Genomic DNA, 27223 nt, shown 5'->3' with positions numbered 1-27223 from the left:
AGTGCGTATGGAGGTGCTTGTATATTTAACGAACTTTCAAGCTCGATTTTCTCGAAAATTTCTCTTGAAATTAAGAAGCTGTATTATTTCTGTTTGATTAATCTTCATTTGTAGAATCTCTTACTTTATATAAAATATAAAAAATATATTCATATATAATTGTATATATAAAATATATTTATATATAATTTACATAATTTATTTCTATTAATTTATGTAGAATATACTATTTACATTATAAAATTATAAAATAATATATTATTCATATTAATTTATACAGAATAGTTGTTACTGTTATGAAAAATTGTAAGGTTTATATTGTTTCTGTAAACAACTTATAAATATTTATTTTTTAAAACCTGGCTATTGAATCGATAAATAATAATCAACAGACTTAAATTAATATAACAACACGTTTAATTCTTTTTGTTATCTTTATAATCACACATGTGTCACGTTAACTTAAAAGAAAGAGCTCATAAGCAAACCATGTTATATCACTTGATTGAAATGTATGAATATTTAATTAACAAGATTAACTTAAGATAGGACAAAGATTATCTTCCAGAAATTAAAAGGCAGACCTGACAGTTAAGGAGGCCATCACAGATGTACATATATACAATACATATTTTGAAGATCTATGAAATCATCATCAATGGTATGATAATTCAGAGTGTTCAAATTGAAATGAACATAGTCAACATAGAAAAATTTTTTAAAACACAAATAACTGGATCATACAATAAAATGAAAAATACAGTTTCACTGATATTTTGTAATAATAAATATTGTTAAAAAGGAAACAATTAATGACCTAATCTGGTTCCTTAAGCTAGTTTACTGAATAAAATAGAAGAACAGTTAGTCCTTAATAACCAATCTGGAAATTTTCCAGGAAATTGTCCATCCTTTGACAGGAGTTTAGATCAATACTGAGAATGCTCCTCCGCAAATTTAATAATCATAGAAAGTATAGTCTAGAACAAGAGATGGAGTTCAAAGAAGCTAATTTACTGAATAAAATGTATGAGCGTAGAAATAGTACTAACTAATCTATATCTATATTTAAAAGGAACAGAAATTAATTCAACAACGGGGATGATTCTCTGCAGTTTAACTATTACAAAATTACAATCCAGAACAGATCTGAAATTCATAAGAAATCTTCGTTTGATCGACTACTTCCTTAAAGGACATAAAAAATATTTTATTTAACAGTCGTTGACAATAATACGATACGACTAAAAACCTAGTATATTTAAAGATCGAAATTAACGGTAGGAGTGCTTCTCTGCAAATTCACCAATTCCCAGGTAAGTACAGTCTAGAACAAGAAATGGAATTCATAAGGAATATTCATCAGACAGACCATTTCCATCGCGTTCAATTTACGGTTCGTTCCATCTCGTCTTCGTGAAATCAAGTGTCAGCAGTAAATGCGGTCTCGTTATTAATCATGTTTCCAACCAGCGACGAGCGAACGAGGAATACGTTTAATACGATGTCGATGATAAAGATCGGCGAACCGAAGAAGAACCCAATTCGGCCACTGAATCGCGATGCGCTTGCACCACGATTGATCGTTCGCCAGATAAACGAAACAAAGTGTCGTGAGTCATTGAGAACGCGATCGAACTTTTCTGGTCCAGATCGGATCGGATTAGACGATGCGCAATCCCGGAGACTTCCCGTTCGATTGCCGAACGTAGATAAACGAGATTCGAAATAACGCGATGAGTCAGATTGAGGCAAACCGGGGTAAAGAGTGATCGAAAATATCGCTTGATCTTGGTGTATATTACACGTAGTTGTACATATGTATAAATGCAATATTTTGTAAAATACGGGCGCATATATATATAATTTTTATAAAATGTCATTATTATATATATAATTATATAAATAATTTTTATAAAATATCAATGTAATTAATTTTTACATATTAATTTGTATAACATGTATGATTTTTATAAAATATCAATGTAATTAATTTTTACATATTAATTTGTATAACATGTATGATTTTTATAAAATATCAATGTAATTAATTTTTACGTATTAATTTGTATAACATGTATAATTTTTATAAACTATCATTGTTATATACATAATTATATATATAATTTTTATAAACTATCATTATTATATACATAATTATATATATAATTTTTATAAAATGTCAATGTAATTAATTTTTACATATTAATTTGTATAACATGTATGATTTTTATAAAATATCAATGTAATTAATTTTTACGTATTAATTTGTATAACATGTATAATTTTTATAAACTATCATTGTTATATACATAATTATATATATAATTTTTATAAACTATCATTATTATATACATAATTATATATATAATTTTTATAAAATGTCAATGTAATTAATTTTTACATATTAATTTGTATAACATGTATGATTTTTATAAAATATCAATGTAATTAATTTTTACGTATTAATTTGTATAACATGTATAATTTTTATAAACTATCATTATTATATACATAATTATATATATATATAAACTATCATTATTATATACATAATTATATATATAATTTTTATAAAATATCAATGTAATTAATTTTTACGTATTAATTTGTATAACACGTATAATTTTTATAAACTATCATTATTATATACATAATTATATATATAATTTTTATAAAATATCAATGTAATTAATTTTTACATATTAATTTGTATAACATGTATAATTTTTTTAAAATATCTCGATGCAATTGTAAAAGGATTCAACTAATTTGAGAAAAACAGTTTCTGATTTCTCGACTTATGTGAAACATACAGATGAAATTTACGTTCATAAAGTATGTAAGCTAGCAAGTACTCAGAACAAGATTTTAATTGATAAATTTTGGATAATTATTTTAATCAGGCCGTATGCCTCAAGTTTTTACTCAAAAATTGAGGAGACAGAATATATTTTTAATCCGAGATGAAAAATATTTTTGCTTATCGTTAGATAGACAAATAAAATAAACTTTAAATCGACGGATGAGATACTCGAATGTAACAGAACAATTAAGATTATCTTATCCAAACTCGAATGTACCTGAAAAAAATTGAAAAACTCGTAACAAAAGTGACCTCTGTCCATATTTAACATTTTTCAGAGAAATTTGCTTTTTTTCTTCAGTGATAGAATAATATCAACGAATTTGCAATGAAGTTATTCATTTATAAAGAAGAGGAAGCAATTGTCAATTTCACGTTCTGTGAAACTGACTCTTTACCGATTCCTTACATTACATCTCATTTGAAAAACCAATTGTCAGCTCAAAGTTTCGACTTCAAAATTTATTCATTGCATGATACATTCATCATTTGATATCAAATTCAATTCCAAAATTGAGGGATCAAAAATCGCTAATTTTGCACAAGCGTGTGTCTCATTTTTCGATTCTCTTTCCCACCGGGATCCCATTACAAACGAAAAAGTTACGCGAAATGGAAACGAAGCAACTGCCCCATAAACGTTACGACGGAGTTACGTGTAATTGAGATTGGTCAATTTTCCATGAACGTGGTAGCGGTAGCATTGAGATAAGTCCGGATCGTGCTGCGAAATCTCGGCTCGAATGCAACGGTTTCCGCCGTTGATCGAATGAACTTCGCTTCATCGGGCGAACAATTTTCTGCGATCGTATTTTGAATTCCATCGCGTTTTCCGTTCCGTCGTGCCGACCAATTCCGATGTAAATTATCGCCCGTGACCGGCTGCTAGTTCCCCCTGTTTTCTGTTTCACTTACTTTCTCGCAGAAAGTGGAGCTTTCAAGACTACTGTTTAAGAAGATACGATATTCCACCTTTGTGAAAATTTTTATTCAACAAAAGTGAGTATAGAATAAGTATAGAATTCATATTAATTTATATTTTTATATTAATTTATAATATATTTATTTAATATATAAAATGTACTTTAATACTTTTTTTTATTAACTTTATATTAACTATATAATAACATATATCATATATAATAATATATATATATAATAACCATTTTTATTAACTATATATATTTATAAGAATATTAGAAAGTTGTACTTTGTTAATTTTTGGATATGTACACGCATAAACGAAATGCATAAATATGAGTAATCTTTAATCAACTAGAGTACAGATAATCTTATAATCAATAGTAAAATAATTTATATATTGGAAATAACATATTACAATATATAAAATTGAATAAACATATAAAAAACTATATATTTGAAGTAGAAAACATTTTTAATTCTTCTAGATACTTTTCATCCAGTATTAAACTTTTAGACTTTTGGTAATTTTGAGTTCTACTAAAAAGGATATAGTAATGTGGCTACAGATTAAAATACAATAATTAATCTCCATTGATTAAACAATTGAAATAACGATTTAAATATTGGACAGGTTTATATAGAAGATATATGCACACGTATATTCACAACCACAGAAAGTACTAAAAGTTTATTATGGAAATGCAAATATAAGAATATTTGGCTCACAATTGGAATCAGTATGGCTTACGATACTCAAAAAGCAGCAAAAAATATTTCTATTCATATTCTACTATAGAATTTGAAGAGTATTAATTAAATTCATATCAACATTTCAATTTATATTGTTATTTATATCTATCTATCTACGTACCTATATATATATAAATTATTATTAGTATTTATCTTTATAATTTTAGATTTGTCTTTTGTATTTAATCACTGTCCTACTTGATTTTTAACCCCTTGCGATATGATTTTCTTTTTCAAACTTCTTAGAGAAACATTAATTATTATAATCACAACATCATATCAGAAACATTCTACATAATTATCAAATTTTCAAATCAGAAAATTTAAACGTAAAGTTATAACTCGAATTGTCATTGTAATTTCTTTTTCCAAGTCGAGGCTCGATATTTCAAAACAAGAAGTTGAGATGAGCATGTCGTTACTTAGGTAAAGCTAGATCACAATTATAACTAACATAATCGAAATAATGTACATTTAGCAATGAAAATAATTACCTAATTAATAATCACATCGAGATATTTCCAAACAAACAAAATAATCTTCACGTATAAGTCTCAACTTAGTAATCTTTATGAAACAAAATACTAAATATTCTAAACATCGTTATATCTCTCACCTTTATCCACTCTGTTCACTTCATCGTGAAACGCACCAAAACCCGCAGTCGAATTATATATATATATATATTTTACTGACAATTCTAATCTTTTTAATGGCCGGCGGTCGAAGCCGTGAAACGAGAAAAGCGGTCAGATAAAAGCCGGGCATTTTCATTAGAAATAACTTCTTGGTAAGCCGCGCGGCGGAACGAGGTCCGCCTATTACGGAAATTGGTCCACAAGGCTAATTCCAATTTTTCTTTATCTGGAATCGGTAGCTCAAACAGCCGAAGGGACAGAGGGAACAGGGAACTGTCTTCAGGCAAAGAAGATAAGCCGAAACGGCGCTCCCGTGACCGTGAGAATGGCGGAGATTTTCTGGTTAACGAACTTACCGGCGAATCCGGGAGATAACGGGACGAAGGGATGGAAAATGCTCCCAACGGGGTATGGCGGGTCGTCGCCGTGTTCCCGCAACGACAATAAACCGCGCACTCGTGTACACGTACCCCTTTTCGTCGACGAGCGTCGAGCAATTTTACTCGCGAACAACAAGCAAAGCCTGTTCTCTCTGTTCGACGTTACGTCGAAACTCAAGGATTCGACAAATTTTGCGGCAACGTGGCCATTATTCTAATAAGACGCCGTTGCAACCCGAGATAATATTCGTAATAACCCGTCCCCTGTTTGCAAGCGCCATTGTAATTTCCGGGACAACACGTGTCTGTTCATGTGGTGTGCATACGATAAAAGTAATAGGAAGAAAAGTATTTTTTTATATTCGCTAGCAAGTGCGTAAGTAAATATTAACAAATGAATTCATAGTAATCTATTCATTTGTTGTGCTCGTGTGGTGTGCACAAAATAACAGGGAGAAAAGTATTTTTTTATATTCGCTACACGCGATGTAAGGAAATATTAAGAAATGAATTTATAGCAATGGTAATCTTGTGCTTATGTAATTTCGTGTATTATCTGTATCTGTTCGTTTATATGATCAGTGTGTACAGTTAATTTCGAATTTGGTATTGGCAGAGACAAATTTGAATTTTGCGCAGTTCGATTGTTGTACGAATGAAAAGAGAAATATTTTCTATTAACACCGAACGTTCTGAACATGAGGATATTTTTTTCTTCTGATTCCTTTAATAATTTCGCTTTTTTCTTTTTTTTTTTTTTTTTTGTACTTTATTTTATCATGGAAGAACAGTAATAAATAGTCAATCACGGAAAGTTTACATGCATTCGCGAATTTTAAATATTTAAGAAGAAATATTCTAAAGATTTTACATTTTATAATAGTAATAGTTTAAAGTATGTAAATTCCAAAAAATGATGATTTTCTTTTATATTTTATTTATTGGAAAATATTAATAAGTCAGAATAAAATATCACGAATTAAATTGTACAATTATCTAATTAAATTATTTATAAAAAAAAAGAATCTTTTCATTATTAAATCGTCACGCGGCTTTTTTTTCACTTCAATGTGATTTATTGAAAAATTTACTTTTCTTACGTATATCACTTTTCTAGTAGATTTCTCTTTTAAAAGAAACATTTTATTGATGGCGATAAATTTTCAACAATCTTTTGAAAAAAAAATATCGAAAATAGGTGTTTAACACAAAAAATTCAAACAAATTTACGCAGTCCATCAAAAATCATAAATCACGTACTTTAAATGCAGATAGCATACAATGATATGCAAAATGAAGTTATTTGAGTATTTGCATACTTGAAACAGGTTTAACATAGATTTCAGATCTTTTTTCTGCATCCCGAACACGCGTCAACATCGTATGAAAATGATTAAAAATTCAAACTGCAAGAAGATTATTATCCACAAATAACGAAGTAATGAGAAAACTAATATCACTTGAAAAAGTCTAAAAGTAATTTTAAAAAGTATCTGTATGTTATAATTCTATTTTATAAAACGTTATAACACGTTTGCAAAATGACAGTTGTAAAATATACATATTGAAAATTTTATTATATTAAATTACTTATATTACAAATTATTATATTACGTATAATTATATAATTACATATTAATATAAATAATTACATATAATTATATATTAAATATAAATATGTAATATAATTATTATATTACAAATTTTATTATATTACATATTACATTATAATAAATTTTTTTGTCATTGCATTACACGTATCTACGATAAATACTACATATCAAAAATAAAAACTGTAAGATCTTTCACTGGCATCTTATCTATATACTCGTTGCGTTAAAATTATTTTTATAAGCAAAAACGATTGATAGTCAACCTCTGGATTAAACATTTTCAAATTCTTCATAATACTGCTGCTACAAAATCGTTTGTCCGTTTCGCTACTCAATTTATTTTATATATTAAATTACAAACAATTTTGGATAACAAAGTAATCCAAATTTCCTCACTGCCTCGATCAAATGCCAGCTAAATTTCAATTAAAATATCTCTTACACTGCCGCTTATTAAAACGCAATATCAAAAATTAAGATTTCCGCGTAGATACACACCGACAAAGGCGTTACCAACAAGACGATAATCGTCCAACGAACACACGATCCCTATCGTTCCTACATGATTACCTCCTTCACGAAACACGCAACACACCACGCCGGTTAAAGAACATCCTATTCAATTACCATTAATAAGCGCCGTCAGCCCGTCTTCAACGTTCAAGACACTAAAACCAACAATTACGTCCGGCAATAAAGTGGAGCAACCCCTCGTCAGAAATTAATACGGAATTCACGGCAACCGAACCGCGCAACGATAGGCACGTAGGCCCCGATTTCCTTCACAGTTTAACGTCCTATAACGTTAGCGATGGAATCAAGCATGCACTGAACCACCACGCGCCACGTAAGTTCAAACCTTTTGTAAGTGGTCGAGGAAAACGAGAAACAAAATCAAAGTGATCGAGTCTTTGTGGATTATATCTGAAGCCTCTACAAATACCACACTCTAATCTCTTTAATTAAAGTATCACTTCAAAGAATATTATTCGTACTGATAAATGTAAAACATATAAATATAACGATAATACATTAAATAATATATATATAATAATAATATAATAAAAATATATTTCAATACACTAAATTGTGTATTGCAAATGAGAGATAAGAAATTAAATTTGTAGAACTTTCTGGAATTATTTAATTCTGCTCGACTGTGTGACTCGTTGCGCTGGCAGCCGACTGCGGACCATAACGAGTGACCAAACCGTACACAATAATTCGTCGCTTTCGTTTTCGAACTCGCCGGTATGATAACACCGGATAGAAAATTATTGAGACGTAATGAATTTTTATATCAATTATTTTGTTTTACTTGAATATTATATTTAAAATTGAGGGAATATTGCAATTTTGGAACAAAAAATTCTCGACGCGCGTCATTCCAGCGCAAGAGGTTAAGAAAAGAATCTAAGGGAATAATTTGCGACAAGCAAACGATGACAAGTTATCAACTTGATGGCTTTTCTAACTTTAATCGACTTGTGTCTCGAGTGAATCACCACAATTGATTGAACAATCTCGGTACAATTGAACATCGAACGAGTCGAGCCCTAGGTTGTCAGATTTGTTTCGGTTTCGTCGCATTTGCCTTGGTTTGATTTCCGCGAACGTGCATATCGAGCTTGATCCCATCGCTATCGCCCCGTGCAGAGGGGCAAGGAACGCGAAACAGAGGGAGACGGGGCTACAACTTTTCGCATTTTCCTTAGTGATGCTCGTTTCGGGGAAGGGTCTGGACGGGCGGCGCGCGTTCGGTTTCCTTGGTGACCGAAGGGAACGCAAAACCGAACCGCACGCTTTATATATCAGCCACCCTTTCTCCCACTTGCCTCGAATACCCGGCTGTTTGTATTTCATATTGATAGAGTATTGATACAGCCCTCCTGGTAACCCCACCACTCGACAAACTCAACCCCATTCGCCTCACCCCGTCGATGGAACCATCTCGTGACGAACCGTTACTACTACCTCGGTAGTCCTCTGGTCCCGGGAACGTAAACGAGCACGGCCGTGAGTTACCATTTCGACCGGGGGTCACGTGTTTACTTTGTTCCGCATTGTTGCACTAATGGCCGGTTGCAAGCATATTCCACGGCTCTGCCAAACTACCCTGTACCGTTATACGCGTCTCCAGCCGTATGCTGAAAGGCAGTTACAACCTGCGTCCACAATGGACGGATCTCTTTTGGGGAATAAAACAAGAGAGTAAGGGAGAAATAAATGGGGCGAACTCTGTGTCTGAATCTAAACTCTAGACGTGGCCAAATGTCTTGGTTACCTCTACCCCCGGGATAACGAAAATTTAGACACTGGCGAAGTCTTGGAACGAAGAAGAATGCGGGGAGGAGATTTTTGCATTGCACACGTATGTGCATGTGTTACATGTGTGATGTAGAAGGTTGGGCACGATTTTAATGACGCGCCTAAACGTCGTAGTTACCTCCTCGGGATAACGAGGATTTAGTCTGGTAAGATTTGGAATGAAGAAGTATTGCTAGAAGGTCGCACGCTTAAATACCTTGATTATCTTTTGACGAGAATTTAGTATGACTTTGCAACGAAGAAGAATCCAAAGAGGGGATTTTGTGCAATGTATTATGTTAAGTGTAATTGGAATGAATGTCTTGTTTGCAATTGTAGCACGTTGATGCGGTTAGCGTGCAATAAATATTTGTAGGAATGAAAATGCATCATAAATATAATAATTTTTGGATATTAATGTTTCATGAATTTTACGAAATGATGATTTAATTTTCAATTTTAACTTTAATATCGTCTCAAATAACAATCGACATTTTTGTATTATTTATATTATATATCTTATATATTATACATTTATATATTTTATTTTATACCTTTCTATTTTTCACATTATATTGTATGCACGTGTAAATATCTGTATGAAGAATACATGTAGATAGATAGATGTAATATTATTAATAAGTCAATCAGGATTTAATAATATAATATTATTATTAAATCCTTCATTTAATACTACAAGAAGTTGAATCTCAGTTAAAGTAGAAGCATTACTTATTCTACGTTCTTATTTTACGATATTTATGAATATAATCTATAAAATGAAATTTTAAACCGCGAGTTTTATTTGTGAAATGAACATTGATCTATCATCAAATTTTACATATCACACACGTTCAATTTTACATTCATTTATCTCTATAATTCATTATATCATTCTTCCTCATTCATGTGTCATTATGCTGTATTATAAATCCATCTTATCATGAATTTTGTCATTCTGAATCAGCTTGTGCTGATAAGATGAAAAAATTTATTACTTTAGCAATTCAAATTCTTCGAGTAATAATGCTAATAATTATTAATACCTAAAACAATGTTTAATTATACTATGATACGGTTTGAGCAATTTTTATAGTTGAAGTATGAAAAAAAAAAGTTCAAACTTAAAAATTTGTATTTTCTTCCAAAATTGTTTTTCCTTAAAAAAACCGAGGGTAAATAATTTCTACGTTTGTATATTCACACAAAACTCTACAAAAATCACCAACAGAATGTCCGAACGTAGAAAAACAGAATTAAATTTTTTTTTTAACAGAGTTGTGTCTAAACATTGTCCTTCCGAGGGCATAGTTCCTCATAAATTTTCAATGAAGTGAACGAACACTCCAAGAAATGCAAAAATAATATTACTAACATTTATTACTTATTGTTGATAATATCACACAATTTCCAAAATATAAAACAATGATATTAATAAAGATCAGACAGTGTTACAAAATTGTTTTATCAATGTTATTGTTAACATGTACTTACCGGATGTCCGGTGAGACTCTGCCAAGAGAATTCGAGGTCCGCGATGTACGCAGGCACGGGCACGACGAAATTCATCGCGTACGTGTTAACCACTCCTTCTCTCACGTAATACAACTCAGCTTCGAGTCCTGAAAGCAAAACAGCAGCGAATATCGATCGGCTGATCAATTATGAAGAGGCAATACCGACGACACGAACGATACAGCGAAAGTTTCACTTGTACGTTCGTCTTCGTGAATCGACCGATCATACGACACGTGTAAACTCCCCCACCTTGCCGAGGACATTGACCAGAATATCGTTTAACATGTACTATACGTAGAGAAAGTTATAAGTACGAGGAAAACGTTATCAATTTTAAAGTTTAAATTGCTTCCTCGGTTTGATTAAAGTTTTATGTGTCTACTTCTTGTATTATACAGGTATATGCGTTTTCTATTAAGCTCGAATTTTATGAATTATTGTCGATTTTTATCAAAAGACGAAGAAATTTATAGTACAATATGTGCGCTGAATGCTAATAAATAAACTGCGAATTTTTAATAAATATATTATATTATATATTTATATATTATATATTTTTTATTTTTAATAAATATATTATATTATATTATTATTATATTATATTATATTATATTATATTATTATTATATTATATTATATTATATTATATTATTATTATATTATATTATATTATATATTTATATATCATATATTTTTTATTTTTAATAAATATACTATATTATATAACTATATTATATATTTATAAATATTTTTTCAAGTACAGTAATGCACAGAATCTTGAAAGAACCTTTTTGTATTTTTAACGAAAATGAAATAATTTTCTTCCCTTTTTGTCAACTTTTATATAAATATGAAGTTGTATAAATAACATATACTACATATCGCGGTTACTTTTTTCCAGAACTTCAAACTTGAGAAAATGTCATAAAACTTATTGATTTCTTTCAAGGGATATTACTATGACATACAGCAAGGGGAACAGAGTTCCCGATGAAAGAACATAAATTCTACCATTATCCATCATTTGACAGGGAATGAGAAATGTGAAGAAAATTAATAATAAAGAGATTTCATGTAAAATTTTTTTGAAATGTATTATTAATGTCAATAATTCAGTTGAGATGAATATAGAAATTACATGTTAAAAGAGAACTGTTATTTTGTTAAATTATTTTTAAATCCCTTATTTTATATATGCTTTTAAACTTGGAATTTGTATGACCGTTAAATTCAATCCGAATATCTGTCCAATATTCTACATCTATCCTTGGGTTGTTGAACTTTATCTCTAAGGAGAATCAGTCCTGTTTCGAACGACCATCGAACCAATCGTACAACAACCAACATCACTAACCCTTAACAAGCCAAATCTTGTAACTCGGAGATTCAGAATTCCTATCGCTAGATTCACTTTGAGTTTCGTAAACTTAAAAAAAACATTTCTCCATCGTGATTCATTCTTGGAATATCAACTATGTAATATTTCTTGTTTCAAAGTTCGGTAACAAAATATATATTTTTAACTCTCTAACTGTTTGTTTTGCCTAGATTTAAGTATTTCTGTATCAAAATTTGGATCAGTACGTCAGTGTCTGCAATCTAATCTGAAAATAATGTGTACTCTACTTTATTATTATTATTACAAGTAATGTCAGTTCAGTGAAAATATTGTTCAAACTATTAGCTAAATTCTGAATTTAATTCTGAAAGTTGAAATCTGAAATTTAAATTCTAAAGGATAATAGATATTTATTTATTAAGTATATTTCGTTATAAATTAACAATTTAAATTTTAAACGAATAAGGAAATAAATATAATGAATAAAATATTTTGTTGTACAAATATAATTCAAGCGGAAATAGTAATTAAAAATATTTTTATTTTTTCATAGATCGTTAATGCATCGATAATTTAATTAAAATTACAATTATGAAGCGTTGTGAATATGTAAATATTTCCGTAGATACAAATAAAAGTCAATGGCTTTAAGAAACCAATTTCTATTTTAGATCGTAGATAAAAAAAAAAAGAGCAAAAATATTTTAAACTAGAGTGTACAATTTTATTGTAATTAATAAAATTTTTAAATCTTATGCAAATAATATTTATAATAGAAATATTTAAAATCAGAAAGAAAAGAAAAAAGAAAGAGATTATAGTTTTGATGTCATCTTAAAAGTAAGAACCTTATTTGTTTTCAATTCAAATAATTGACAAAAAAGTGAAGTAATAATAGAATTTTAAAATAAAATATTTAATATTATAATATATATTACAAATTATATATATATTATTATACATTATTGCATTTATATTAAATATATACCATTACATGTTATATATTGTTTTGTATACGTCATATATAATTATATATATAATTTATTATCATCATATATTATTATATATATATATATATGGAGGCTTTAAAAGCCAGTTAGTCCAAGTCATTTCCAATTGAAAATAGCAAATAGCCTTCTATTATCAAAACCCTAAGCCAATGAAATAGTTTAAATAGTCATTTTTAAATCTGTTACTTTATATATGTTCATGAGATATTATAATGATTAAACTCTTCCATATCAACTTAACTCTCTATATATCATACTTAAAGTATACATAAATATCTTAATCATTTATTTCACTTTTTCTAGAAAAAAAAATTTATATTTCTCCAGAGAAATATACAGTACTCACATGAAAATATAACTTTTTACAATCCGACGTCAAAAGCCAATACGTTCTTCGAACTAATAGAGTCGTTATTCATATAGAGCGAAGTTATTCATAAAACGCGCGTCACCGCGTCAATGGTTAATTGCGAATCGTTGCCAAATCACCCGCGAAGCTCCGCCCGAGTGTAAACCCAACGCCACGACGTGTAATTACACGACAAGAGTAAATAATCTACTCAAAACTCACACCGCTCAATTTTCAACTTCTGAGCGGTAATTATCCCCTGTAGAGTACCGCGTTACGCTTAATATCACGTCTCATTTTATCCCCGATCCACGGTTACAACGATCCTGTGAGGTGAGGTGCGCGCGCACATCCTAACCTACACGCGGCATCACTGACACTATCGCTCCGCTAACAATCCGCTTCTGGCAGAAACTTATCCGGCGATTACCGCCGCTACGTTTGCCATGCGATAAGATCGTATCTCGGTATACACTGTGAAATAACCGTTGGCATTCTACAGACGGATTTTGTAACACGAATCCACCTTCTTGGAGACCTCGCCGTCGTCGTCGTCTGTCGACGTGTGTTTCTTTCGCGTCTTTTTTTATTTCTTTCTACCTCGGATCGTCGCTTGTCTCCTCGATCGCGATCCACGGGATTCCTAAAGGAAGACTACCGAAGTCTCGTGCACGCACACGTTTCTCGTCTTGTTCGCGGAGAGTCTCGCAGACGGGATGGATCTGCACGACGATTTGAATTTCCTTCGGCGACCGACGCGTCATCTGTCTGGCTTCACGTATGACTAAGCAATTCGATATCACGCCCGCGACAAGTCCTTTCGAATAAGTATGCATCTCTATTCGTATATATACGGGGTGTCGTATATATACAGGATGGTAGGATCGAAGTGGCGAAATAATATAAGGAAAAATAGAATCGAATTTTTTTTCTTTTTTTCTTTCATTTGAGATCTCGTTTTCAAGGAAATTGGAAATTTGTCAAGCATGCACTTGAGTTCGAGGTTTATTCTGGGGTATATTTATATTGATTTCAACCACTCAAAATGTTTCTTTTGTGTTCGTTTTATGTTTTTGCGTTAATTGATGTTCATCCTATGTTTTTAGTATTAATTTTCATTACTTGAAATGTTTTCGTTATCATGTTTATTTTTTGTATATCATCTTACGTTTGTACATCGATTTTAATTACTCAAAATGTTTTTATATGTCACGTTCATTCGCTGTGAATTTTAATGTAATTAAATGGTTAATGATTTAGTTGTGTTCTTCGCTATAATTATTAGATTTTTACAATGATGATCAAAAAGATTTTTCATAAAAAAGTTGTTTTATTTACTAAACATTATTATATATTTTTGGGTATTTTGTACATGTTTGCCTATTGCGTTTTCAATCTCGATGTAAAATTTCGCAGTAGCCAAGTCAATTATCTAACTAAATATGTTCGCCGTATTCTACTTTCTTGGAAATTGAGTCTTAAATGAAAAAATTTTATCCTACATTCTTCTGTTTTCGTCTTTATCTTTGCTTTTTTGATATAAATATGCAGAATTACAATCAAACGTATTTAACCAACTTTCAAACCTGACTTTTTTGAGAATGAAGTCTTACAAGAAATTTTATTCTAGTATTACTAGTATATTATTAGTATACTAGATTTTAGTTTACAGTTTACAGTTTACTATTACTAGTAGTAAGTATTTGTGGAGAAGTTTTATTACACATTTTTTTATTTATTTAACTTCCTTCCAATTGCTTACTCTTCTTTAATCTAGAATGAACCAAATTTATACATACTTGACAAATTTACCTAATTTTCGATTGTACAGAAGTAACTTACGGACACGTTATTCTACGAAAATAGAAATAAAATCCCTTCGTTTTTTGATACAATGAATTTTGAAAATTGGTTTAGTGTGCTCGTTAAATTTTCAAATTTAATTTTCTAGGAAAAGGAATGGAAAAGTAACAAAAGTAATATTATTCCTCCTATTTAATTTATTTCTGCACGTAGGATCATCCTAATAGTTGCATGACACCCTGTATATACCCCGTACGTATCGCACAGAAGAAAAAGACGAACGACAAGGGTAGGAAATATTCAGGATCTGAAAATACGTATGCATCGCCGGGCAGAAAGGAGCGAAAGTGGAAGAAAAACGATTGTGAAATCTGGTAGATGTAAAGCACGTCCCGAATGGACTGTCTTTTTTTGGAGAATGTGAATCAGACGATATTTCCTAGTGAACGAACAGTCGTGTTATCGGATACGATTCCCCCGCGAGAATAATTTTAAGCAGTTTAAACGGCAGGATTTACGTTGAATACGACAATTTATATCGAGCTTATGATATGAATGCAATTCCGCGACCATTTTCCAGATTAACTTTGAAATTTAGAGGTTCGAATACATTACTGTCATGCATTATTAGGCTTTTTTAAATGTTTCCTTTCATATTTCGTCTATGATATATTTTAGAATTTTTAGACAATTATTTTTCGTTTCATTCGCGATATTTAATCATTTCATTTATTATTATATTTAAATGTTAAATGTATTATATTTATATATTTATATATTGCGTTTGAATATTTTTATATTCAAGTAAGTGCTATGTAATACTTATATTAATAGACGAATATTTTTAATATTTACATTAATTAAATATTTAAATTAGTTAGACACGACTTTTGATAAATTGGGCGATAAATAAGTATATTAATTTCGAAAATTCTGTTCTATGATCATTAATATACAGCCATAATGTTCTTTTTCTTATTTCTTTGATACAGCCGATTTGGTAAAAAAATCAGGATGTTTTTTTGGATGCTTTTGAATACTAACTGTCAGAGTTACAAATGGAGATAGTTAAAATTGAATAATTTTTAAAACGCTAACGATGTTTCTGATATACATATTCTGATATATTAAAAATAAATACATATTTTCTATACTTTAATGTACACTCCTGCTGAAAAATTTAGAAATGACTTTTTCAAGTAAATAAATATTTTTTTACTTAGTGCTTTACATAGTTATGAAATTTACCTAAAAAGTTGAAATCTTTCTTTCAGAAAGTGATAAAAAGTATTCTAAATAGTAGTCCAAATTTTTAAGTGCAAATACACACGATCAATTTATAATGTTTGTCAGATTTTGATAATCCTTCCTTGCTTTAAATATTTAGTTACTGTTCGTTAAATTGATGTACCAAGAAACTGTTGCGTATTATAATCGTTATGGTGTACATCAAATGGTGGAGGAAGCAACTATGGGATTGGAGACTGTGTTATGAGTAAACTACTGGTTCGTTAGTACTGAACTGTATTGTACAGGGTGATGATTTGACAGGCTGGAGGAGATAATTTGTGGGGTGACATATAGTGACCAAGATATAGTGTCGCGGTGAATTCTAGTAGCATCCAATAGGATGCAACAATTAAGTAATGATAACAAGTAGAATCTTGTAATTATTTAATAAAACGCAATAATATCAGACTACCAGTATTTGTGCAAATATTTTAAAAATTTTAGAATTAAAAAGCTGACGGAATTTATATAATACTCGAAAATATAAAAGATACTCAATATGGGACATCAATTATAATATTTAGAGATAAGTATGAAGGTACAAAATTGCATGAACATTCGCGATCAAGTGCAAATTAAACTGCGGATTTTTATGCATTTGTGAAAATTTAATTTATAAGATTCGTTGCTTTCCACTTTCCACTTCTTGTTACATGATACTTTCAATACAAACACACGTACTTGTACTTCCAGTTGATCAAATTTTCAGTCTTCAGTTTCAGTCGTAAAATGTCATCGTGAAAAACTTGTAAAATATTACAAAGATTATGTTACGACTTTAGGTGTCCGCCTAAAATTTCTAACATTTCTAACATTTTTGACGTTTCCAACACTTTCAAATTGCATGTTTAATACGCATCTGGATGAAATACATAAATCGACCGCAGCTTAGAATAACGTCAGGCCAAGTGGATCGTGCGGAAAGAGGTTCTGGATGCCACACGCCCTAGCCGATTTGGACAATGGGACCTTATTTAACACTTCCTCTCTAGGAAAAGCGCACTCAGAGCGTAATGGAAGAGAGGATTGCAACGGCCTCGTACCGAAAAAGCCAGGAATCAAGAAAGTGGATGTTGAAAGAGAACTTTCAAGCATGAAGTGGCAAGTAAAATTCAATTTATATGTTTACACACACACCGATTACTCTATAGATTGCGCATATTTGTGCAAAATTCTTTTTATATCATTAAAGGAATAAAACCTAAATAGAGATTGCTGAATGTTATAGCAAGTATCTACTTCTGAATATTTTATACATTTTTTTTATTTATTGAGTGTATTATATGTATTTCTTTCATAAACGTATCTGTAGATATCATACAGATCAATAACTCGGGAAACGAGTTTTGACGAGACGAAAATACAGGGAAAAGTCTTTAATTTTATATATCGCGTATAATAGATTTTTTTATGGGATGTATTTAATATTATCAAGAAATATTAAAAATATAATAAGGATAACCATTAGCGACTCTTTCTCTATTGAATATAAAATTTGGCAACGGTACAAGTTCATCCAAAAGAAAATGAAGAGTGGTTTGAGGTTTCCTTTTCATGCTGAAAAATAATTTATTCGTCGTTTATTGTTTATCTTCTTTACATTTCATATTTCTCATTCTGATGAAAACGAACGAGGTTAAACGATCGGAACTCTGTCGTTTATTTTGGTTAGGCATCCTCAGAATGAGAAGCATGAATTGGGAGAAATTGGGAGAAAGATTCGTCAGTCAATTCATTGACTTGCACTACTAGGAGCGCACGAGCTTTATTACACTGACATTGATTTAATATTTTAAGCTTAAAATATCGTTAGGTTTCAGTTTACACTTTCTATTCTATTTATTTATTTAATATTCTATCCTTTATTTCATATTCTACATTTTATTTATTTACTTAACATTTCATATTAGTATATTTAACAAATATTATTAAACAAACTATGATACCTTAGAAAAGAATTATTTTACACGCAACATATAAAAAAATATTAGGTATATTCTGGATGTTTCATATATCTTCTCGTATTAAAATTCTATGTAAGTCTTTTATTGAAGCTTAACTATTACTTATTTCTGATACAACAGATACGTATACACAGTTCACATAGTCTTGTAAAATAATCTCTTCTATGTTTGTCTACAAATGTTTCCTTTCTACAACTCTTTGGACATTTTCTCGTCTTTTGTTTCTCTATCTGCAAGATCTTTTCTTTACCATCGTACAACCATAGACACAGAATACACACCTGGTGTTTGCACAAATGGATTTTCCCAATTTTCCTCTCTCCGCACTTCCCTATTTCTATCTTTATCCATTTCTGCAATCATTCTTCCATTTCAAGCGTTTAAAGCCAGCAACCTTCGAACGAGAGATAAATTTTACTTCACTGCTATAGGATTTACATCCGGGACTGTTTCTACAATTTATTGTTGCTAAACCGTTGAGATTAAAGAATCTTTTTTTTTTCTTTCATTCACTTCCTCGTATACTGATACAACGCAATATTTATTTAGAAAGAACTGTTTCCAGATTAAAAGTAAGCAAGAATCGTTTTACATTATTTCTACTGAAATATTTGATTCGTTATATATAGATATACAATACGAATATATAGATATACAATACAGTATTTATTTAGAAAAGATTAAGAATTGAACTTGGAAAAAATATTTGAAAACAAAGGAAGAATTACCTGTATTATATTGGATTAAAAAACTTTTATTGCATAATTTATATTATGATGAAATTAACTAGATTGGTTTAATAGATTTGATATCTACTTGTTTGTTATATTATAAACGTCATCTCAGTTAAAGATTACTTTACACAGAAAATTGTTGAAACTTGGATAACAAATATTTTAAATGCGATGTTCTTTTTAGTTTCCCAGTCAAACTTTCTTAATATTTCACATTAGTCAGAGATTAATTAGTTTCCCCCCACTTTCACATTTTATTAATTTTTCATTCTTTGAAGCTAATGATCAAAATTAGATGCGCTAGAAACATTTTATCATGTAAAATATTCGATATAAATGATGATTTTATAAATGAAATATTCAACATTCATTATTTATAAATGTTTTTGTACAAATATCTTCCCATAAATATCATTTTTCTCTTGCAATAATATCTTTTTGTTACTGTTAAACTATACCTGACGAGTGATATTTTACTACTATCAAATTTTATAAACATTCTTTTTTTCTTTACAATAATCGTTAACTATATTTTTTTGTAAATATTACACTTCATGGAGTGATAATTTACTGCTTCTTCTCCTTAAAGCAATCATTTATAATATTTTACTATTCTAATATTCTATTATATTACATTGAATATCAATTTATTAATTTTACAAATATCCAATATGTTATAAACACTTTTTTCTTCTTCAAAACGATAGTAAACAATATTTTCTTGTTACTATTACTGTAATAATATTATTCTATTATTTCTACAAATATTCAATATTTTTTCAACTTTTCTTTCTTTTTTAAAATAATCTTTAATAACATGTGTTTATCACTATCGCATTATATTATATTAATTCGCTACTATCACATTATATTAGGTTAATTTATTTTCTGTAGAATCGTTAAATCATTAAATGTTCACCTAAGCCTGACCATAGATATATTCTTACTACTGCCCCTTCTTCAAAAATGTCACGTTTCATATCCCACACGTAGTGAATCTAGCTCTGAAGTTTCGGAATCGATATTTCAGGAAGAAAACTTGAAAGAACTAACGTTATCTTACAAAAACTTTCATAACGTTCCGTGATTTATTGGAGAACGTGGAAACATAGCGTGAATGAGGAAAATATCAAACGGAATTGTGTACCTACATACGTGTATAGATATACATAATAGAATTACTTCGTGCGAAAAGAGAAACTAGCTTTTGTTATTTAAATTAAAATTTTAGTAAAAGCTACAAACTATTTGTAAACTCAAAATACTTTAGGATGCCGTTAGATTATAGTGAGTAGAAATAGAGAAAACTTGAGAAAAATTCCAAACAATAAATTACACATACTGCGGTGTTTAATATTGTAATCTTTTGAAATTCATTTTGAGACAGAATATTTATTTACTTGCTAGACAATATTTTGTTAGTAATTTGCACTATTGTCAAAACAAAGACAGGAACAAATTGAATTTCTAATTTATCATTTCTTCTTTATATATTCAATTTTTGTTGTTTCTTATAAACAGGGAAATTTCGATATTTAAATCTTATTGGCAATTACTGGCGAATTTGTGCAATAAAATTATTGATTTTTCGAAATAACCAATTACCATAAAAATTATAATTTAATTCAATTATATCTACAGTAGATGTATTTACTCTGTGTTTGAAAAATATATATCAATCCTTTAGTTTTAGTTACTGAATTAATAAAAGTAATTTTCAAAAAACAAATTGAATAAAATCTGTGTATAAGAAATTTTAATTAGACACGCTCTTCGTCAATTTGAATTTTAAATATACAGTATTATTAACGTTGCTTTTTGTTTCATAAAATGAGAATTTATTATTCGAATTATAAATGAGAGTTTAAGTCAGACGAGTAAAGATAATGAATATATTTTAAATTCAGTTGCTACAACATAATTTCGATACACTTTGATCAGATTTTCGAAATTATTATTCGTATTTTGTTTCTTTTTGTGGCATTACAAATTAAAGCTAATTTGCAGAGACATGAGATTTAACGAATTGTTAATATTAATAAAAGAATCCAAATTGACGAATTGGTATAATATTGATCAAATGATGCAATGTTAAATACTAAAAAAATATTGTTATTTCATTCAGTTTATTTTTTTTTCCTGAGTTTCACTATTTCACACGTTCTATTAAAGTGGCTTAATTTAAATGTTTACATTCATTCAACTCTTATTTAACTTCCTGATGATCATCATAAGTGTAAAAAGCAGTAACAAATGAACACCAAGCATCTAAGATAATCTGCGATTAAATCTTATTTTTCAATCACAATCAGAATCAATCTGTTAAGGACCATAATTCTTCAGAATTAGTTTGCTAGTTGTTACTTTGTATCACTTATATTTAAATAGTTTAGATAACAGTTTCTAATCAGGTCTCCCATAAATTTCAATCAGTGTCGAGTAAGATGACTTTTTAGATAACAGTTTCTAATCAGATAGTTTAGATAACAGTTTCTAATCAGCTCTCCCATAAATTTCAATCAGTGTCGAGTAAGATGACTTTTTTTCTCCCTATACAATAGCAATTGCCATGTCATAAACCAAGTACTAGAAGTATCGTCCAAGCAACGAGGTGGTTTCCAGAATGTGGCGAGCTCGTTCTTCATATCGACCATCACATGCGAGTCAGTGTCGTGGAATGGTAACGAGAAATTCTGGAAACTTGTTCATAGTTCCTAGTTGGTCTCAACATGTCCCCCCACGTGTTCTACTTGACACTATTCAGAGTTTCTTTCAGAAGAAAAGACGAAAGTCTCCTAGAAAAAGGTTCTGAGGAGGAAAGTCAATGATTGAGAGTCAACATTGAAAGAGTCAAAAGAGAGTAGACGATTAAAGTTCTCAAGAGTTTTTGGTCGATTGTCAATTCGGTAATTAGTCAGAATTAGCTTAGTCTGCCTCGAGCTTAATTCATTTAGACAGAATTAGCTGTCATCTCTCTAGAGATCAGAAGCAATCAGGCTCCTAATCACTAAAGGTCAAAATTATTCAGTCCCACATCAATGAGAAAATTAGGCAAATTAGTGATAAATTAGTGTGATAATCCAGCTCACGATCAAGCTGAACGCAATCGTCGAACATTGATCGTTATGCATCAAGCCGAAATTGTTGTTTCAACCTCGAACTCTTCCTCAAATCTTTTGTAAAATCAGCTCATCCATTTTCCAACGTGACTTTCAACCTGCCACGAGTAAACAGAACTACCAAACATATTAGCGATTAAACACAGCGATTCATTTCACAGACGCTTTGTTCAACCGGTCACTGCATAGCTGAACAAACGAGGCCTCATGAAAGTTCCACCATTGTCAGAGGCTTAAAACGCGGCGCACGCGAGATGTTCGGATTTTGTAATTTCATTTAGCGGATTTGGCCGCGCCTCGCGATACGCCCGATGCAAAATCGTCAGCATATTTACACGTCAGTTTATCAGCCGGATTTATTCGGAAATAGGTGGAGGAATGCGGCACACGTAAAGGTGAGGAAGGTTCGTGCGCCCATACTACCACGTTCAAAAGTGTAAGGACATTTATTATATTGTGGAGTTCCACGTTACGTAATGTGCATTACCGTCGTCAAACGATATTTGTTGCACAGATAATTGGACACTTGGTGCAATTCTATTAAACCACTTGCGCTGGCAACTGATTGCGGACCGTAACGAGTGACGAAACCGTATACAATAATTAATATTGTATCATCAAATGTATTAATATATATAATTAATATTTCTTGAAATTTCATACAGAAGAAATAGTAGTCAAAAGAAAGAAAACACAACGAGCGAGTACTTATTACTACTTAAAATCATTCTGCAAAATTTTCAACTATTATTATAATATTAGCTGTTTCTTATAATTGTAACTAGCTGGTTTTGTAATTATTGCAATATTAGCTACTCTTTTTACCAACGTTTATAAATTATAAAGAAATTCGTTTAAATTGTATTTCATACTTAATAATAATAATTCAGAAGTATCCAAATTAATTCTATTTATACACAATTTCTATTAATTAACTCATTTATAATAAACAGCCTGTGTTTCGTAAAATCTTTATAAATAACTTTATTAATGTTTATTTCAACACGTTCGTGAAATATCAACGATGAACATACTTAACACTCACTTTGTAGTCATTATTATATATTATTATATATAATTATTGTGTTATGCCTTACAACATTATTTATTCTTTCTTATATAATTATTGTGTTATGCCTTACAACATTATTTATTCTTTCTATCAATATTTACTGATTAAAGAGTTTCATTCAAATTTACAGTCATTATTATATATTATTGTTATAATCATAATTATTGTGCTATTTAGCTAGCCTTACAAGATTACTTATTCCTTCTATCAATATTTACAGATTAAAGAGTTTCATTCAAATTTACAGTATTATTATATATTATTATATAATATTATAATTATAATTATTGTGTTATTTTGCTAGCCTTACAACATTACTTATTCTTTCTATGAATATTCACAAATTAAAGAGTTTCATTCAAATTTACAGTCATTATTATATATTATTATTATAATTATTATAATTATAATTATTGTGTTATTTAGCTATCCTTACAACATTACTTATTCCTTCTATCAATATTTACTGATTAAAGAGTTTCATTCAAATTTATAGTCATTATTATATATTATTATATATAATTATTACAATTATAATTATTGTGTTATTTAGCTAGCCTTACAACATTATTTATTCTTTCTATCAATATTTACAGATCAATATTAAACAGTTTCATTCAAATTTACAGTCATTATTATATATTATTATATATAATTATTGTGTTATTTTGCTAGTCTTACAAGATTACTTATTCCTTCTATAATATTTACAGATTAAAGAGTTTCATTCAAATTTACAGTCATTATTATATATTATTATATATAATTATTATGTTATTTAGCTATCCTTACAACATTACTTATTCCTTCTATCAATATTTACTGATTAAAGAGTTTCATTCAAATTTACAGTCATTATTATATATTATTATAATTATCGTGTTATTTAGTTATCCTTACAACATTACTTATTCCTTCTATCAATATTTACTGATTAAAGAGTTTCATTCAAATTTACAGTCATTATTATATATTATTATAATTATCGTGTTATTTAGTTATCCTTACAACATTACTTATTCCTTCTATCAATATTTACTGATTAAAGAGTTTCATTCAAATTTACAGTCATTATTATATATTATTACATATAATTATTACAATTATAATCATTGTATTATTTAGCTGTCCTTACAACATTACTTATTCCTTCTATCAATAGTCACAGATTAAAGAGTTTCGTCAAATGTACGCTATAACAAAATATACGGTAAGTGTACTTTTGTGCTGCAGTATACGGATGCAAACGGCGTGGCACGAGAAGCCTGTCAGGGGAGGAAAAAGCGTGCGAGTGCGTGGCACGGTTCCAACACAGCGTAGATCCGACGGTGATGGTGTCCGTGCTGCCGAGAAAATATATTTCAACGAGATATATCTCGGCCGATCCCCCGAGGAACACGTGCAGCTAACTCAGGTGGATTAAGTTGCACAATGGCGGCGGAGGGTCTCGAGTGGGCAACAAATGGACACAATCAAGCCACGGCCGCTGTTATGAAACGCTCGCTTCCGTTAAGTTACCGAGATTATGGCAACTTCTTGTTCAACCTTCCATTCGTACACCGCCTTTATCTTGGTGGAATCCGTTTGTCTTTGCCGGGAATAAGAATTTCCCGCTAGGAGAAACGGCCACGGCGGGCTGAGTGGCTTAATAGAGAATTGGGGTGGACGTCCCTATCTGCCAAGATTAGCAGAAATAAGATCGCGTACTTGCGATCGTGATTTATTGTTGTCTTAGAGATGTTAGACTGATTAACTAAGTGGTTCGACGTAATTGATTAATGTCTTTTACGATTTGCATTTTGGTGCCGATAAAATTGACACAGAGGTGAATGGTTCGTACATATAGTGAAAAAGTGAATAGTTTTTTCATTATTTTTATTTAATATCTTTTTTAAATGTGAGATTATCAATTCTACTTTCGAAAGTCTGAGGGCACTTTTATTTTTAACATTCAGTTGGTATTGTAGGTTGTCGAGTATATTTTATAATATAACACAATATAGTATATATTATCATAATAATGTATTGATACATTGACAAAGTCCTTGTGTATAAAATTATACTTATTTATATTATATTTATATTTATATTATTTATATTATATTTATATTATTTATATTATATTTATATTATTTATATTATATTTATATTTATATTATTTATATTATTTATATTATATTTATATTTATATTATTTATATTATATTTATATTTATATCATTTATATTTATATTATTTATATTATATTTATATTTATATCATTTATATTATATTATATTTATATTTATATTATTTATATTATATTTATATTTATATCATTTATATTATATTTATACTTATATTATTTATATTATATTTATTATATTTTATTTTTATATTTATTGTAAATACAGCAAATTAATATTTTAAATATTGTAAATACCGTATTTATTATATTGTTTTTATTACACAAATACTTGTTCTAAAATTTCTGAGTGTATCTATAGGCATAGATGCTCATTCTCACGTGGATCTTACTTTTCCTAATTTTGTTTGACATTAATTCTCATCTTTTACATTTTCAGCTTAATTTGCATTTGCAATTACAAAATTAATAATTGCAACATCAAAAATTACAAATTGCGTTAACGCAGTATTAACGATCTGCTTAAACAGTATGAAAAGTGAATGCAGTTAGACAAACCTCTGTCATGATAATTTGTAACAATATTTGAGCTCCATTGTAATAAAACGTTCTTCCCTCGAATCTTGTTGTTTAGTAATTGAATTCGTAAGTTGGCCGGACCGCGGTATTACAGGTTACCTCATAAATCAGCCAGTCCAAGTCTACCAAACCGTCAGCCCCAACAATAGAACTCATTCCTTACGAACTAACACCTTCACCGCTATACACAGAATCTTCAATTCGATAATTGCTTCGCTACCTGACCAATTACATCACACTCTTTACGCTCTTGCATAAATGTTTTACATTAAGTGCAGATTTGTTATTCTAACTTCGAAAGCAATTCTATTCGCGTTTGTTTGCATTTCCACTTAAAGGATTAACATTAATCGATATTGATTTTATACGTGGAAACTTATTTCCAAACGATTCCGATCATCTAGTGAGAAAATGTTAAATCGGTGCTTGTGTGTCGGTCAATGATGAATTACAATACTGTGGAAAGTGTGTTTAGGTTGATTGAAATATTTGAAGACTACGGAGAAATGTTTCATTTAATAAAAGACGAAGGTCAGTTTGACTGTTTCATACAGCACTACATTTTCTTGATCTTCTTAGTAGTGTTATGGTAGATATTTTGAATACAATTCATCTATTATATATATTACACATGATGATCACTGAAAAACTGAATTATGTAAAAGAAAAATAACTTTTACAAATACCTGTTTTTTTGATTTTTCAATTATTTTATTTGGAACTATAATTAATGGATTTTTTTCAGTATCACGTGTGAAAACTACAAAAAAAAAAAGAAAATAAAAAAGATTGAAAATGAACAAGTTGTGACTTTTTCAAATCCTTTAGTTTTTCAGTGGCCATT

The 27223-nt window shown here is 29.6% G+C and overlaps 1 protein-coding gene across 1 annotated transcript in view; it reads right to left on the bottom strand.

Moving 5' to 3' along the window:
* LOC122531875 (tyrosine-protein kinase Drl-like) overlaps positions 1-27223 on the bottom strand; it is a 185640-nt gene that overhangs the window by 66066 nt on the left and 92351 nt on the right. The window contains exon 2 of the mRNA XM_043660147.1: positions 10973-11100. Coding sequence (XP_043516082.1) covers positions 10973-11100 — 128 coding nt within the window. The remainder of the gene's footprint in view (positions 1-10972; positions 11101-27223) is intronic.

This window comes from Frieseomelitta varia, unplaced genomic scaffold, assembly GCF_011392965.1.
Source record: "Frieseomelitta varia isolate USP_RPSP 00005682 unplaced genomic scaffold, Fvar_1.2 scaffold_420, whole genome shotgun sequence".
Lineage (NCBI taxonomy): Eukaryota > Metazoa > Arthropoda > Insecta > Hymenoptera > Apidae > Frieseomelitta > Frieseomelitta varia.
Note: the sequence above shows the minus strand (reverse complement) of the source record. Positions and strands in the feature narration are given on the sequence as shown.